Source organism: Vulpes vulpes, chromosome 11 (assembly GCF_048418805.1).
Source record: "Vulpes vulpes isolate BD-2025 chromosome 11, VulVul3, whole genome shotgun sequence".
Taxonomy (NCBI): domain Eukaryota; kingdom Metazoa; phylum Chordata; class Mammalia; order Carnivora; family Canidae; genus Vulpes; species Vulpes vulpes.
Genome location: NC_132790.1, coordinates 54,919,323 through 54,936,944, shown reverse-complemented (window position 1 = coordinate 54,936,944; position 17,622 = coordinate 54,919,323). Strand labels below are relative to the sequence as shown.

Below are 17,622 nucleotides of genomic sequence, written 5' to 3'. Positions count from 1 at the left end.
TGCTCTCCAGAAAAATATAAACCCTCTCACTAAAGGCCTATTTTTTAATTTTTTTTTTCCTAAAGGCCTATTTACCTCGGCTTCTCTTACCCAACGGAACATGTCTGCCTCTCAACAAACAGCTATAAGGTGTGCTAAAAGGCAAGAAAAAAAGACCCAGGTTGCTTATTTTGTTTGCTTTTGGTTTTTGACACTTGGGCCAACATGTCCTTTGAGGAGTTACCATTGTTTGTAAATCTCCACCTTCCTGCTCCCAAGAGATGCAGGGAGCCCAATGGGGAAACAATTAATAAACCAAACTGATGGGATCCCTGGGTGGCGCAGCGGTTTAGCCCCTGCCTTTGGCCCAGGGTGCGATCCTGGAGTCCTGGGATCGAGTCCCTCGTTGGGCTCCTGGCACGGAGCCTGCTTCTCCCTCTGCCTGTGTCTCTGCCTCTCTCTATCATAAATAAATTTTAAAAAATTAAAAAAAAAAACAAACTGATTATAATTCTCTTACTATCGCTGTTATAATGACCATAAACTTAGTGACTTAAACAACACAAACTAATAATCTGATGCTTCTGGAGGATCAGAAGTTTGGTCTTGCTGGGCTACACTCAAGGCGTTGGCAGAACAGTGTTCACTTTGTAGGCTGTAGGGGAGAATCTGTTCCCTCACCTTTTCCTGTTTCTAGAAACTACAACTTTCCTTGGCTCATGTTCCCACTGCTCCAGCTTCAAAGCCAGCAGCGTTAATGCAGCTGAGTCCTTCTCAGGCTGCCATCTGCTTGTCCCTTGTCTGTCCTCCTTTTCCACGTTTAAGACAACCTATGATTACATTGGCCCACTAGTAATTTAGGATAAACTACCCACTTTAAGGTCAGCAGGGTAGCAAGCCTAATTCTACCAACAACCGTAATTCTCCTCCTATGCAGCCTAATACACACATGGGTCCTGAGGAGTAAGACAGAGATGTGTTTGGGAGGCCGATTCTATCACAGAGTAAAAAGAAAATTAAATGTGCTTATGATCTGTTCTCTCTCTTAGCTGTAGCTTATCTTCTATGATCCAATGTTAAAAGTTTTCTTGCTAAAAAATTAAGTATCAGGGATGCCTGGGAGCCTCAGCGGTTGAACGTCTGCATTCCACTCAGGGTGTGATCCCAGGTCCCAGGATTGAGTCCCACGTCGGGCTCCCTGCCATGGAGCCTGCTTCTCCCACTTGCCTGTGTCTCTGCCTCTCTCTCTCTCTCTCATGAATAAATACATTTTTAAAAAATTAAAATAAAAAATAATTATCAGTCTGAAATGTAAATATTGTCAAAAATTATGAGACATACTCTGGGTAATTATGAAAACTCATACAGCATAGTGGGAATAGAGATAAGTGATCATTCAACACATGTCTTAGTGCAAAATAGCACCAGGTGTACCTGAACTTCGAATTAAGTCTGTGACATTTCCAGCTCAAAGTGCAGGTTTGGTCTCTGTGAAAGAAGGCAAAGCCAGGGCAGACTTTGGTTTTAGATGCAACGGTTCACTGTATCCCTTCCAGCGAAGGTCACACCACATCTGCTTCTGGGAGTTTATGACCTAAAGACAATCTGAACTCTGTGCGTGCTGGTAGCAGAGATTGTTTCTAGGAAAGGGAACTGAATAAGAGACACTTTATCACGTTTTGTGTTTCGTTTTTTACCTTTTGAAATGTATACGTGTATATAACTATTCAAAAAGTGTATTAATTTTTTAAAGAATGTATTATGCAGCCCAGTGTATTGTAGTGGGTGGTGAAGGTTGAAGGGATGAAGGTTCTTTATCCCTTCTTCCAGGTTCTGGTAGAAAAAGAAGGCACTGGCCCCTTGCCTGGCACCACTGGTGCTTACTGGCAACAGAGAGGTCATAGATCTGGAGGCATTAGGGGATTTGACGTAAGAGAGAACATCAAACATCCTGAATGCTAAAAGGACACCCCAAAAAGAGAAAAGGAAGAAGACCAAGCTCTGTCATGTTTATGTATTTTGTAAACTGAGTAATATAAAACTGAAGAGAAATAGAAACAAACTGCAAAGGCCAATTATTACAATCCAGAGAGGATGCCTACTGTAAGAATAGTATATTAACAATAATTTAAGTCTAAACCCCACTTATAAAAATATTTACAAAAAAAAAAACAATAAAAAAAGACAAGATTTGCCTGAGGATAGGCGGAGAGGAGGAAGAAAATAAAAGTATTAATGTTCCAAATAACTACGAGAGAAAACATAATCCAACCAATGAAAGACAAAAGGAAACAGGACAAAATATACCAAACAAAATGATCAAAAGATCAAAGTATTATTAATGTTAACAAAGCTGCAAATTAAACTTTCCTATTACCGCCCCCCCCCCACAAAAAAAAACCTGATTGGGTTAAATAACTAAATCTGACACCTAAAACCAAGACAAACACACACAAATTATTTTGCTAAAGCATCCAAAAAGAAAACAATGGTGGCAATGTTAATAAAGAAATATATTACAAGGTGAAAAAGGAAGGGTCATTTCATGTTCACAATAGACATAATTAACATGAATATTAAATCAAGGGGCTTCAAAATGTGTAAAAAGAGTTAAAATTACAAGAAAACTCAAGAAGAGATAAAATGGTAATAGACTGGAACCTAGTCACCTGTACCACTTGGGTGTTCATTAGCTGAAAGGGACTTACACAACTTTTAAACAAGAAGGAATATCGGGAACCACAGAACAGAAAGAAGCCAGGGCCCCCTGTAGGCAGGATGCTAAGGCAGACAACTTGGATGTGCCCGGACTGATTATCTACAAACGCAAGCCTGTCAGCCGATGGGGACACTGGTTGGCAGTAGCCTGAGGCTCTCGGTGCAGGGTCTGGACAAGTTCCTGCCTGCTCACCACAGTTCCTAAGCCAGCTCCACATGCCAGAATAAATGCTAAAGCCACCCAGGCACACGGAGCTGCTCCTTTCCCTTTAGGCTGCAACACAACCCATTGCCAGGCAGGGGCCCTGAGGCCTCCACGGTCCTCTCATCACAGACATCTTGGTGTCCAAGCCCCTAGAGTGATCTCCGTACTCTCCAACCCGGATGCCAGATAAGTGAAAACAGAAGTTAAGATTTAACTATGCCCATCTGATGTATTTAAAATTTATATAAGGGGACACCGGGTGGCTCAGCGGTTAAGCATCTGCCTTAGGCCCAGGGCATGATCCTGGGGTCCTGGGATCGAGTCCCGCATCAGGCTCCCTGCATGGAGCCTGTGTCTCTAACTGTGTGTCTTTCATGAATAAATAAGTAAAATCTTATAAATAAATAAATTAATTTTAGATAATAGGGATCCAGACTTGATTGATTCCTGGGGCCGGCTTGTTCAACAAATTTGGAAGACATACAACATTGACACATTTACTGATAAATTGTGCATTGTGAGCTACATAATAAAACAGTTGCAATCTGACCTTAAAACATGGCAGTAGGAAGAAAATAAATGTTTTAAAAGATGAACACATTTCAAAAAACTTTAAAAATAAGAGATGAACACATTTCACCATCTCCCCTTTCCTAACCAAGTGAACATAATATGCTACACATTTCCAAAAATCAACCCCCAAAATTACACTTAAAGAGATTCTTCATCTCAAAGAACTAGGGCAAATCATAAGTAATGAAAAACATGGTCCATTCATAATAAAGTATGGGGCTGACCGCTGTAAGAAGACATTCAAACGCTGTCTCATGCATTTAGTCAAAGTGGATATTTTATTTCCCAAACCACCATTTGTCAAATAAACTGCAGAAACTATAAAGCTGAAGGATAAAACTTCAAATAAGAATTCATACTCCAAGCAAGTAAGAATCTTTTAATTTTTATTTCTAGGATACATTCATCTGGAACCTTTTTTGTTGCTTTACAATTTTCCCCCTAAGAGAAATGAATACAATAAAAATATAATCCAACTACCAGCAATGTTTGTAACCAGAAAAGAATCTAAAATCTCTGGTGTGATAATATAGGATTTTTTTAAAAAATATAAACTTCATACCAGAAATAAAGCCTGAATATTCTCTTTTTCTTTAAAAATATAATTTTTCCTTCTTAGCTCTTCCATGTAAATCTTATAATCAATCATTTAGTTCTACAGTCTATTTTTTAAACTAGTAATTTTAACACTATAGCAGTTTTTCCCTACTTTGTATCCTGTTCTGTAGTGTGACATCAACTAATAATTGCAGAAGTGTTTACAAAGAGAGATGCCACTAGGTTGTAGCAAGATTCTTCAAGATATACTGATCATTAAAAGAAAAAAAAATCCCCATTAGCAAACTGAAACCTACTTAAGAAACTGCATTTTATTTATGAAATTAGAAAATGTGTATAAAGCACTTTTGCAAACTTTGTAAAGCTCTAATGGAAAACATTTTTATAATCTGTTTTACTACAAAGGCTGCTGACTGAGCTAGAATGTCAGAGACAGAAGGTTCTGTGAAGTCTTTTTGTTGTTGTTCTTAATTACTTACACTTGGGGAAGGGGAGATTATAAACTGCAAAGAAGCTAGGGGGATGGGTACAAGAATATCTCACAAAGATTGACTGGTTTGCAGTGATATGTGACTGTTTTTCTTAACTGAGAATAAAGACCAAAGGACATAGGAGTAGACCAATATTTTACACTAGACTGAGAAGTCAAGCCATTTGTCTCCAACTAGGAACCAGAAATAAGAGAAGTGAGGCTTTTCACCACTTCTGACTAGCTCGATGCAGAGCTTCATTACCTACAGTCCACTTTAAAAACAGTATTCCAAACCCAAACATAAATGGTCTGGGAATGGTTTCTTTAGTTTAGGAAAATAATCAAAAAGCCATAGATAACAACATACCTGAACCAGAGTTGACAGCTTTCCTACCTCTAAATAAATAGCATTGCCCTTAACAACTTTTTAGGGTATTCTGTGTGTTACAGAAGTCAAGCAGAGAGCAAATTCTGGTAACAAAAATTATCCCAGGGAGGGCTTCCTTGTTTGCTAGAATGCAAAACAGATGTTAAGAGAAACTTCTTTCCATGAGCTATCCTAGTGAAACTAGAAAGGCTATGAAGACAGCCCCAGCAATGATGGGCTGCAGAAATCTGGTCATCTGTACCCAGATGGGATCAAAATTAAGTATCCTCAATTATCTAAAGGATGAGTGAACCGTCAAGAGGGACTGGGTCTGCGTTATTGCATTAAAAAGGCTTTGAGCAAGTCAGGCATGCTGGAAGAGGCTACCACTTGGGGCTTTGGAGCCTCCTTTCTAACAGTTTCACAACAATCTTCTTCCATGGCTCTCTGGGAGCAGGCCTAGCTCAGCACAGGGAATGGGGCTACAAAGCACCTTATAACCTCTTTTGCCCCTCTGATGAGCTTACTCTTCTTACTGCCTTCTTTCCCCCAAGAGAATATTCAGGCCAATTTGTTTTTGTTTTTTCTGCATTAGTAAGATTAAACTAGCAATTTGGAATACCCTTAACTCTCATTGCATATTTCATATTAGTATATGATACCTTGAATAATAATGTAGAACTTTAATGTCTTTTACATAAGAATCAAACAAGCCTAGGCCATAGTTTGATGATTCTACATTAATAATATTTAGCTATGATATGTAAAAAACTACTTTTGCCAAGGTTTTAACTATTGGACTTTAAGCCAATTTCCATATTCCATGGGAAAGGTCATTTATATTAGAGTAACATGCCATGTTTTCTACGTACAACAACAAAGTAAGTTTTTTTTTTAATGTACATATATTTTTTAACCAATACACTCCCTTTTACAGTCACACCTTCAGCCCAACATTTAAAATATAAACCCAAACTGTCAAGGAAAAAAGAACAGTGGACCAAATGACAGTATCATTTAAATATAACAATAATGCAAGAAAAGGTGAGCATCAAGACTTAAAAAATAAACAGCATTGGAAATCTGCTCATATGCCTGTGTTCAGACATGAACCTCAAACAAAACAGATCCCACTATTAGACAACTCATTCCTTTCTCATTTACTCACTCCATGATGCATGTCTCACTATTTTTACTGAGGTCTATACAGTGATTAATTATCCTAAAGAGCGGAGATTAATATTCAATATACAGCCTCGTCCAGAACTGGCATATGCTCCCAACAATTGTTTTTGTATGCTCCCTGAATTATAAAACAGTCTAATTCTTTAGGAGCATAAAAAAGGGCTTACATCTATTCATATACATTGTGCATTAAATGTTACTAAGTTAAGACAGTAAGGTGGAAAAAGGAATAGAAGGGTACAGTAAATTTTCTTTAAAACAATCCCATTACATTAGATAGTACTGTCAATGATATGTATTTATTTTAACCAGGTTATGAAAAAAAGGAAAGAATTATTTATCAGAATTTGCAACCATTTCTTGGAGAAACTAATGATAAAACTTTAAATATACATATTTATTTGTATATTTATTTGAAGAATCTTTGGTAGCAATTGTGTTTCTTCCACATTATAGGACTTTTCAAAATAAATGTCAAAATTTATTTACTAATCAGCATATGAAAGATAAATTATGGTACTATTCTTTTGGTTTTCCTATAAACCCATTAACCTGCACTAATCATGCACTTAAACACAGTTATCTGTTTAACTTATGTACATATAAAATGAGAGACTAATACCAGAAAGAAATTAGACAGTAATGAGAATCAATGACAAAAACATAACAATGACAACTGTTCTTAAGTAATTTATTTTTAAATTATAAGATTTACAATGCTTTGATTATGCAAAATAGTATAATGGAAATTAAACCAAACTGATAAACCAAAAGAGAAAGAAAACTTACTTTTCTTGAATATCAGTACTTAAACCATCATTATAAGTATCTGATGTCCCAACCACGGCTTATGTAGACATAAGTATAATAACTTCAAATGTTTCACTTGTGGGTTTAATTTCTCATTTTCAACTCTTATGAACAGAAATGTAATTTATTTCAAATTCTATTATACCTATTATAGTGTTTATACTGCAACAGCAGCATCTCTCAGTGTGCAATCAAATGTGGAACACAGTTTTTAGCTTTCAGCCACAGACAGAAATTATACACTGTGTTCGGTACAACAGAGTATATTATATTAACCAGAGCATAGAGTTTAGTACATTTATTGCAGGGTTGGTACTTCTTTCCCTTTGAACTGAACCAGTTGAGCTTCTGAGATGACATATTACTGCTGTGGATAGTAAGACTGCTGTGGGGGCTGAGGGAAGGGGTATGAAGGCTGCTGGGGTCCTGGGTATGGAGCCTGTCCAGGACTCTGGTGATACACTGGCGGATATGGCATATTATACTGGCCGTATGCATAAGGATTATAGCCCATGGGCATGGGCATTTGGCAATACCTGATAGAAAGAAAACAAACAAAAAAATGGATTGGTAAATCAAATACTGGAAAATGAAACATAACAATTATTCTAAAACCAAGTTTTTTTAAGAAAGTCATTTTTCTCTTTTTCTCAGTCCAGCAGACAACAGTAGGAAGAAAAAACAACTATTTCAAGGTACTTATTAGAGAAAAGTGTTCCTATCCTATTAATACTTGAGATGAAAGAATATAGAGTGTTTAATACTATCCCCAAAATAAGACTGTTGACGGAAATAAGACTATTCAACTGTTAACAAGGAATAAAAATGGGGATGCCTGGATGGCTCAGTGGTTGAGCGTCTTCCTTCAGCTCAGGACGTGATCCCAGAGTCCTGGAATCGAGTCCCTATTGGGCTCCCCTCCCCGCAGGGAGCTTGCTTCTCCCTCTGCCTATGTCTCTGCCTCTCTCTCATGAATAAATAAATATCTTTTTAAAAAATTTCTTTAACAAGGAATAAAAATGAGAACCCTCTTTTTAATGTAGCAACTTAAAATTCCTAATTCACAAGATTCAATATTCACTCTCATGCACATAAATTCACTGTTAACAAAGTTTTAATATTAATATTTCAAAGAATGTACTTACAAAGCAAAGTTTGGAGAACATCTTAAGAGGTAGTCAAATGTCTGGATTTTTAAGATTAAAAAATTATCACAAAGAAAGCTTTTCTTTAAAGAAAGCACATGCCATAATTAGATATAGTCATGTTCAACAGTCTTTCAGAAAGCCAATGTTTCAAAGTACAGGTACATAAACAAGGCCTTATCTGTCTTGCTATGCTAAGTCCAGAAAAGGTGCCAATCCACTTATCACCAAAATAAAGATGACCAAGGAAACATATACTGCATTCCATAAAGAAGAGATGTATTTAAGATAAGCCCAGCACATAAAAATTAAAAACATAAACAAGAAATGGTCAAATTAGTGCCTATAACATTATTTTTATTTGTGTAAGCTGATAATGTAGCTTATTCATTCATGATACCTTCATTCAGAGAAGAGGTGACCCTGTTTTTAAAAGATTAACCGGTACTAGAAACATTAGTCAATTCATTCACATATGCAGTTTCAGCCTTACCCGGGATATCCTGGATAGGTAGGATATGGGGGTCCCTGGGCCTGTGGAGGGGGAGCTGCTGAGCCGGGAGCAGGTGATGGAGCTGGTGGGGCTGTGCCCGTCCCCACTGGAGCCGGAGCAGTAGCAGGAGGAGCTCGATTTGCTGGAAGCACAGGAGGTGGAGGCCGGGCTGGGGGTTGGGGCTTAGCAGGCTGTAAGAAAAAGTCAACACTGATGACAAAATGTTTCATGTTTCTGTCAAATTACAATTGCTATCAGTTAAAATAAATAAGAGCATATGAGAAACTCCAGAATCCAACCAAATATATTTCTAATTTCCATTTTTAAATGTTGACTTATTACTCTAGAAATGTATCATAGCTGAGGAGTAATTCTCTAATTTGTGTATATTCCACAGCTACTGCTCTCTTCCTGATGCCTAATATTTAATCATTTACTGCTTATTACTGCTCCCATCAATGGTTAGACGTTTGAGATGGGAGGAAGGAACAAATCAGGTACAGTTTATTACTATAATCTCCTCCTGGCCACAAATTTTTTATACAAACATTTCAAACACCCAAAAACTTAAAAGAATAGTATAATAAACAAGCACAGATTTACCAATTAAATACAGTAATTATTAACATTTGGCCATGTTTACTTTTATAGCTATGGCCATGTAGTTATCAACCTACATATTTGCAGAACCATGTGAAAGTAAGTTGCAAACTTCATGACTAAAAACTGTAAAGCTAGGGATGCCTGGGTGGCTCAGCGGTTTGGTGTCTGCCTTTGGCTCAGAGACTGATCCCAGACTCCCAGGATCGAGTCCCACATCGGGCTCCCTGCACGGAGCCTGCTTCTCCTCCCTCTGCCTATGTCTCTGCCTCTCTCTTTCTCATGAATAAATAAATAAAATCTTTAAAAAAAAAAAACTGTAAAGTTCTAAAGACTGTACCATACAAGTCCTAATATTCTCTTACATAATCACAATACCATTTCACCCTAAGGAAATGAACAATTACTTCCTAATGTCATCGAGTATCCAATCCATATTCAAGTTTCCCTACTTGTCACCAAAAAAAGCTCTGAAATGAGTTTTTATGAACCAAGATCCAATAGAGGTTCATGTAGTGTGATTATTATGAATCTTTCGTCTCTTTTAAACCAGAATGCAAAAAAAAAATAAATAAATAAATAAATAAACCAGAATGCCCCACACCTATTTTTTTCTTTCCATGACATTCACTTTTAGAAAAGACAAAGTCAAATGTCTCACTTCTTATTTTATCACTGTATTTGCTATAAACTGAAAGGTAGTTCTAAAGATTTGACTAGATTCAAGTTAAACCTTTTCTGGCACGAATTCATGAATGATGCTGACTTATATTACAAAACATCAGAAGGTTGGTCACCTGATGAAAACGGGTAACCATCGGATCTTTCCAATGTAAAGCCTCCTGTTTAATCTTACAGCGAGCAAGCAAACTTTAAAAACTGTGGTTGCTATTTTTTATATTCCCCAAATAAATGAGACCATATAATGTTTGTCCTTCTCCAATTGACTTATTTCACTCAGCATAATACCCTCCAGTTCCATCCACATCGAAGCAAATGGTGGGTATAAAAAATAGTGAAAGGGAATAAAGGGGAAAGGAGAAAAAATGAGAGGGAAATATCAGAAAGGGAGACAGAACATGAAAGACTCCTAACTCTGGGAAACGAACTAGGGGAGGTGGAAGGGGAGGTGGGCGGGGGGTGGAGGTGACTGGGTGACGGGCACTGAGGTGGGCACTTGACGGGATGAGCACTGGGTGTTATTCTGTATGTTGGCAAATTGAACACCAATAAAAAATAAACTTATGAAGAAAAAAAAAATGTGGTTGCTTACTAACCGGCATGGTTCTTGGCGCTGGTGTTGGAGGAGCTGGCGCGTGTCCCCCTGCTGGAGAAGACTGGTATGCAGGTGTAGGAATTGAAGGAGCACTAGGTTCTCTGGCGATGCTTTGTTGCAAGTCCCTTATTAAAGACACAAGTGTTAGGAATTAACAATTTTAAAAAACAACACATATAAAATACCAGGTCTTTTCAAAACTTTTCTTCTCTTTACATATGAAACAGAAAATAGACTCAAAACAATGATGGTATTTTAAAATATACATTTCGGTTCTTGACTAGAACTAACTTAAATCTTTTTTCCTAGTATTCAATAAAATGAAGTTAGTTCTTTTTCTATTTCTGAAGGACTAGGAAAAAAGGTAAACTTTTTCAGAGATCACAGTTATAGCTGGAGTAAGGAACACGTCAAACTGGGAAAGCATTTTAAAAGACTGCCTACTCTCTAGTAAGAAGTCATCCTCTAGATGGGAAACTCCTAACATAACTAACTAGCCTATCTAAAAGTTATCAGAAAACCACAACTGCTCACAGTCAGCTAGCTATATATAGCATATTGGTGTTTACAGAAAACAAAACACAACAGGTGAGAAAGCTAACCTATTCAAACCATTATGCAAATTTCTTGAGGAAAATTTTCTGAAGATATTAAAGAAACGCAGCACTGAGATATTTTATGTTAAAACATAGATCATGGGGTGCCTGGGTGGCTCAGTCAGTTAAGCGTCTGCCTTCAGCTCAAGTCATGATCCCAAGTCCTGGGATCAAGACCCACATCAGGCTCCCTGCTCAGCAGGTAATCTGCTTCTTCCTCTCCCTCTGCCCCTCCCCCTGCTCTTGAGAGCTCTCTCTCAAATAAATAAATAAAATCTTTAAAAAGAAGATACCTCATAATCTATAACTAAGGTAAATGCATAAGATTGTTGAAAGGACTATTAAAATTTAGTATTAAAATTTAGAAAAATATTTTAAAGTCCCCTCTAATAATACATTGGAATCCATCCCAAAATCTCACTAACCAAAACCCTAAGGTAAAATGCACTCTATGGGGACGCCTGGGTGGCTCAGCGGTTAAGTGTCTGCCTTGAGCTCAGGGCGTGCTTGTGGGTTCCTGGGATCGAATCCCACATCAGGCTCCCTGCGAGGAGTCTGCTTCTCCTTCTGTCTGTGTCTCTGACTCTCTTTGTGTGCCTCTCGTGAATAAATAAAATATTTTTTTAAAAATACACCCTATGAAACACATGGTATTGATCAACTTCTACCTGCACTGATTCATATAAACAGATAAGTAAATGTGGCAAGCCGTGTAAGTGTCTGCAACAACACCTGTTGCCGAGGTAACAATTAACTGCAACTCCCAGAGTCTCCCAGACCATGCTTTCACTCTCAAATCAGTCACTCTCTGTATAAAGAAAGCTAATACACATTTATCAAGAAACCAAAAATACTTAACTTTTGAAGTTTATAATAAGTGCTTACAACATAAAGTTTTTAATCAATATTAAAATTCAAAAAGGTCACATGTTGAAATAATGTATGCATATATCTCATATACACTAAATATATTTAATCATATTGAAATTTTTATTTTGTTATAATTCATATAATTACAATTAGTTAATTAGATATTTGAGTATATTAAAAATATATCTAACATATGTAATTATATCATAAAACCTTAACATAATATTTTTATCTTTGGTAAACTCCAGAGATGGTTGCAATAGACAACAAACTTACAGGACAAAAGAAAATTTCCTATATAACTCAAAGTTATTAAATCATGAGACTAATGTCATAAACAAAAAACACGAAATAAAATCCTACTAGTATTTCGATGCCAACAACCATCATTACTGACATCAGTTTTAAATCATTAGTGAAAAGAAGGTAAAGTTCAGAGTAAAATATTTACTCTTTTTGCATACTTACTATAAAGAAGACATATAAGTCATGAAGAAAATGAAAATTAAAACCACAATGAAATAACACTACACACCACCAGAACAGCTAATGGCAAAAATATAGAGCAACCAACTCTCATACACTACTAGTAGAAATATAAATTAGTACAACCACTTTGGAAAACCAGTAGTTTCAACTGAAGTTCAATATGCATATATACCGTCTCACCTAGCAATCTCACTCTTAGATATATACCCAACAGCACCACATGTATCTGCTCAGGATCTAAAACTAGTCCATGTGGCTATTAAACACATGAAATGTGGCCTGTGTGAACTGAGACATACTATAAGGGGAAATTACACACCAGATTTCCAAGACTTAGTCTGAAAAAAAGTAAAATATATCATATATAATTTTTATAATTATATGCTTAAATTATAATATTTTGGGTATTACCAGCCTAAACAAAATATATATTTGAAGTTAACTTTACCTATTTGGCTTTTAAAACGTGGCTACTGGGGGATCCCTGGGTGGCGCAGTGGTTTGGCGCCTGCCTTTGGCCCAGGGCGTGATCCTGGAGACCTGGGATCGAATCCCATATCAGGCTCCTGGTGCATGGAGCCTGCTTCTCCCTCCGCCTGTGTCTCTGCCTCTCTCTGTCTCTGTGACTATCATAAATAAGTAAAAATTAAAAAAAAAAAAAAAGAAAAAAAAAAAGAAAGCTTAAAAAAAAATAAAATAAAATAAAATAAAATGTGGCTACTGGAAATTTTAAATGGCGTATGTTACTGCATAGTACTTTCACTACACAGATGAAGCTTTATTTATTTCATCAGCCCTGGACATTTGGTTGTGTTTCTCTTCTTTACCAGCAAAACTGAAGGTTTATGTTTTAGAACATTCATGCTCACACTAGTCATAATATAGTGGCCAAAACTACGTACTACTCCAATAACAACAGTAGAATATATATGTAGCTCATGGCATATTCACACAATGAAATATGCCCAAATATGAAAATTAAAGATAAAAAAAAAGAAAACTAAAGATATACAACTACACACAACTGTATGGATGAGTCTCACGAATACAATGCTGACTGTAGACTAGTTACAAAAGAGTACATGTGATTCCACTAATATACAGTGCAGAATAGGAGAAACTCATCTACATTCTCAGAGTAAGAACAATGGTTGCCCTGGGGAAAGTAGGTAATGACTGCATGGATGCATGGATGATGCTCCTGTGGTGCTGAGAATGTTCTGTGAATTGATCTAAGCACTTGATGCATTGCTGTATTCAGTTTGTCAAAGTTCAGTAAGATGTACGCTTATGTATACTTTTGTTGTGTTTTTATTTTACAGTCAATAAACATGCTTTAAGGAACTTAGGCCCTCAGCATTAAGAGTGATTTTAACAAAATAAACTATAAAAGCTAATGTTATGTCTATTCAGCCTACTTTCCCATCCTTCATTTACGTTTTCATCACTAAGCTAAAACCACTTGACAAGTAGATGACTATCTCAGAACTGATTTTGTTCATAGTATAAATATAGAAATACACATGCAAATAGTAACAACCTAATTTTCAAGCTAGAGATATGAATTATGAAATATTTGAAAATGAAAATATCCCCAAATTTCTTCCTAAGCCATAAACTCCTATTACACTACACAATTCTAAAAACAGGTATGTTAGCCTATAATACACTGAAGATTTAAGTGGAGAAACTAACAGTACATACAACTAGAAAGTATATTATCATGGACAATAAAATGATTCCAACGAGGGGTTGGCAAAACTTTTTGTGTAGAGAGCCAGACAGCAAGTATTTTCGGCTTTACAGAATATAAGGACTCTGTCACACACACAAGAATGCTGCTGTTAGTGCAAAGCTATCCATAGAAAATACGTAAAACATGAAGAACATGGATGTGTTCTGGTAAAACTTTACAAAAATAAGCAGCGGGCTTGACTTGACCTGGACAGTGTAGTTTGCCAACCTCTAAGAAATCTTTTTTGGCTCTCACTTGGTCCTGAGCTACAGAATTTAACGGTCCTATACAATCATCTCAATGGCAGCTGCTTATCTGGATGAAGGAAAGGAAAGGGGGCAAAAGGTCTTGCTCCAAGGCCCTCACCCTGCTTGCATCTGAGCCAGATCCATCTTTGTTTTACAAACCAGACATCTCTGTAAGACAAAGCTTGAGCAAAGGGTCCTATAGCTTTTTTTTTTTTTTTAAGATGGGCAGCAGGGAATGTATCTGAAAATTCGACTGTACAGTCAGAAAAATAAAAATCAGACTTGGATGAGGCTATAAAAACATATGAAGTTCCGGGATCCCTGGGTGGCGCAGTGGTTTGGCGCTTGCCTTTGGCCCAGGGCGCGATCCTGGAGACCCGGGATCGAATCCCACATCAGGCTCCCGGTGCATGGAGCCTGCTTCTCCCTCTGCCTATATCTCTGCCTCTCTCTCTCTCTCTCTGTGACTATCATAAATAAATAAAAATTAAAAAAAAAAAAACATATGAAGTTCCATTAATTCTTTAATTTCACATAACTTTCTGAAAAGGTAATGTGTTCACTTGCTTCAAAAACTAAAGAGTGAAAGACTCTTGTCTGCAAGTTCCCACTCCACCACTCACACCCCCAGATCCACACTATTCTTCCTTATGAAACTGACCAGAGCTTCCTGACACAAAAATAAACCAATTCAAATGTATATTTTAGTTTCTCCCTTTTTACACAAAAAAGCATACTTTATACTGTTCTGTACCTTTCTTCTTTACCATAACTATAACAAGACTAATCATAACAAGACTAAATTTGGAGGGGTTTTTTTAAACCTCAGAAATCATTTAAAAAGCACTTTGATTAAGGTTTAGTAGAAAAACTGTAAAAACAACACTGCTCTTTCTTAGGAGGTGGAGAGAGGTAGCTCTTTGATCATTTCTCCAACAACTTCTATGAAGAACAGTTTAAATGTGAACAGAGGTGAATAACGGTTGGGTTAGCTGTGGGGCTCAAGAAAGACTTGTGAATAGAAGAGTCTTGAGTTCTTCCCTTTCATGACTAATGAGCATATTGGTTCTGTATACACGTGCAGGAGAGTCTGACTGGATATAAAATCCTTGGTTCTTACTTGCTTCCCTTGAGCTCCAGTAGCGATCACTCCTCTCTCCTCTAGCATGCAGTGCTATGAGCCTAAACTTTTCACCTTTTCATAAATGGACTTCATCTTTTTGCCCAATTGCCTAAAAGGATTCTGCCATTATCTTTTAAGGCTAATAATACGCCTTCGTGTTGACAGTTCTTATTCATTTTTCCTGACCATAAAATATATCTTCTCAACAAGCCTTTGCTTATTTTAGGAAAATATTCTTGAGTAATACTGTTAAATATTTCTTCTGTTCATGGTTTTGGTTTCTCTTCTTTCAGGGGAATTCAATTTTGCATATATTTGAATCTTCCTTGCCCATCATCTTCTCGCTAATCTTTTTTATTTATTTATTTATTTATTTTTTTGCTTTGGCTTTATTTTCTTTGATTTCCTCTTTTCTAATATGTGTTCCTGTATCTTCTTCACTGTCTATTCTCCTTTTTGCTCCTTCCCATTTCATCTTGTATTAGTGATGGTTTTGTTCTTCTCTCTTCTACTTGTTTCCTGAAACCTGACACTTCACATTTTATCATGTCCTATCTCCTTACCATCTTTGGCTCTGGCATTTCTGTGTATCATATTCCTTCTTTTTTTTTTTTTTTTTTGTGTGTGTGTGTATCATATTCCTGAGAGTGATTGCTTCCTAACCCCCCTTTTTTTTTTTAATTCATGATGAAATATCCATTCAGAATTTTCATCTGTTCTATGATGTTATTCTGGTGAATATTCTCCATCTATTAGGTTTTATTAAAATTTTGTTCATTTTTTTCACCTTTTTTAAGAATATCTCTGTACCAATGCTATGTCAACTCTACTGGTCACTCAGCATGGAATGAGCCCTATCTGTTCCAGCTTTCTCAGCAGGCTCCTTCAGAAGGGCAATAAGCTGATGTTTTCTAAGCTATTCGCCGTGTCTACCCAATATTCCGTACCTTCAGTTTTATATGTAAGGAACCTATTTGCTATTTCAAAGTAAACTACTTATGTTTATTGGCATTTCTGAGATCTGATATCCTGAACTGTCATGTTGTCACTTCTGTAACGTCAGTGTGCTTCCGACACCTAAAGTTTCTACTCCTTTTTGTTTATTCTCAGATCATGCAGCTTGCTTATTGCTTTGGAAATGTCCAGGAGGAAAGGAAGGAAATTCCTACCTCACACTGCCAAGTTCATCACCCAAAGTCTCCACGTACAACTTTTCAAAAGAAAAGTACTCTACAATTTGATACACAAAATAAACTTACTTTAAGAGTTCATCTCTTTCTGTCTTCCGTGCAAACACTATATCACTGCATTTGTTCTGGAATCTGACCAAGATTTCAGTCAGCTCATTGTAAAACTGTAAGCAAAGAAGAAATACAAGTAATAAACCAGAACAATTTTTTAATCTAAAGAGGACACAATCTAAAGCTCATTTGTTAATCACGACTAAAGCTAAGGAACTAAAATCCTCTTTAGGAGACAGTCATACTATGGAGATTCACCTTTATATTAAATACGATCTAATATTCCTAAAAAAATAAAAATAAATCATTTCTAGAGGACACGTGTCATCAAAAATTAAGTGGAACAAATTATAAGTTTCATGATCATGAGTATGCTCTCAATCGCTAAAGAAAAGTCAATTACTTAATAAAGATATGAAACCTATTAAGTGAAAGGATTAGATTTGCACATTCACTTCAGAAATACAAGCATCACTTCAGAAACCCTCAGAAGTACTTCCAAAGGCTCTCTGAAGAGTTTTCTCAGCTTATCTATTTCAACAAAGCGTTTTAAATCAAATTAAAATGGTGTCTTAGGAATGCCTGGGTGGCTCAGTGGTTGGGCTTCTGCCTTTGGCTCAGGGCATGGTCCCAGGGTCCCAGGATCAAGTCCCACACTGGGCTCCCTGCATGGAGCCTGCTTCTCCCTCTACCTGTGTTTCTGCCCCTCTCTCTCTCTCTCTGTCTCTCTCATGAGTAAATAAATAAAATCTCAATAAAATAAATTAATAAAATAAAATAATATAAAATAAAATAAAATAAAATAAGTGTCTTATTCTTCTATTTCCAAGGCTTTGTAGTATTTCTACCCGCTCTTCAGAGGCCTTTACTTTATATCCACTGTATTTGTATCAAGATAACTTTATTCAATAATCATTATAGAGTTGAAACACAAGGTAT

General features: G+C 36.6%; 1 protein-coding gene across 2 annotated transcripts in view; it reads right to left on the bottom strand.

Moving 5' to 3' along the window:
- Positions 1 to 3,844: 3,844 nt before the first annotated feature.
- Positions 3,845 to 17,622, bottom strand: part of PDCD6IP (programmed cell death 6 interacting protein) — an 83,140-nt gene continuing 69,362 nt past the window's right edge. For both annotated transcript variants that reach the window (XM_026016437.2, XM_026016436.2), the window contains exons 15-18: positions 16,702 to 16,796; positions 10,383 to 10,506; positions 8,506 to 8,696; positions 3,845 to 7,403 (exon numbers count right to left, since the gene is read on the bottom strand). In XM_026016437.2, coding sequence (XP_025872222.1) covers positions 7,229 to 7,403; positions 8,506 to 8,696; positions 10,383 to 10,506; positions 16,702 to 16,796 — 585 coding nt within the window. In that variant the 3' untranslated portion in view covers positions 3,845 to 7,228. The remainder of the gene's footprint in view (positions 7,404 to 8,505; positions 8,697 to 10,382; positions 10,507 to 16,701; positions 16,797 to 17,622) is intronic.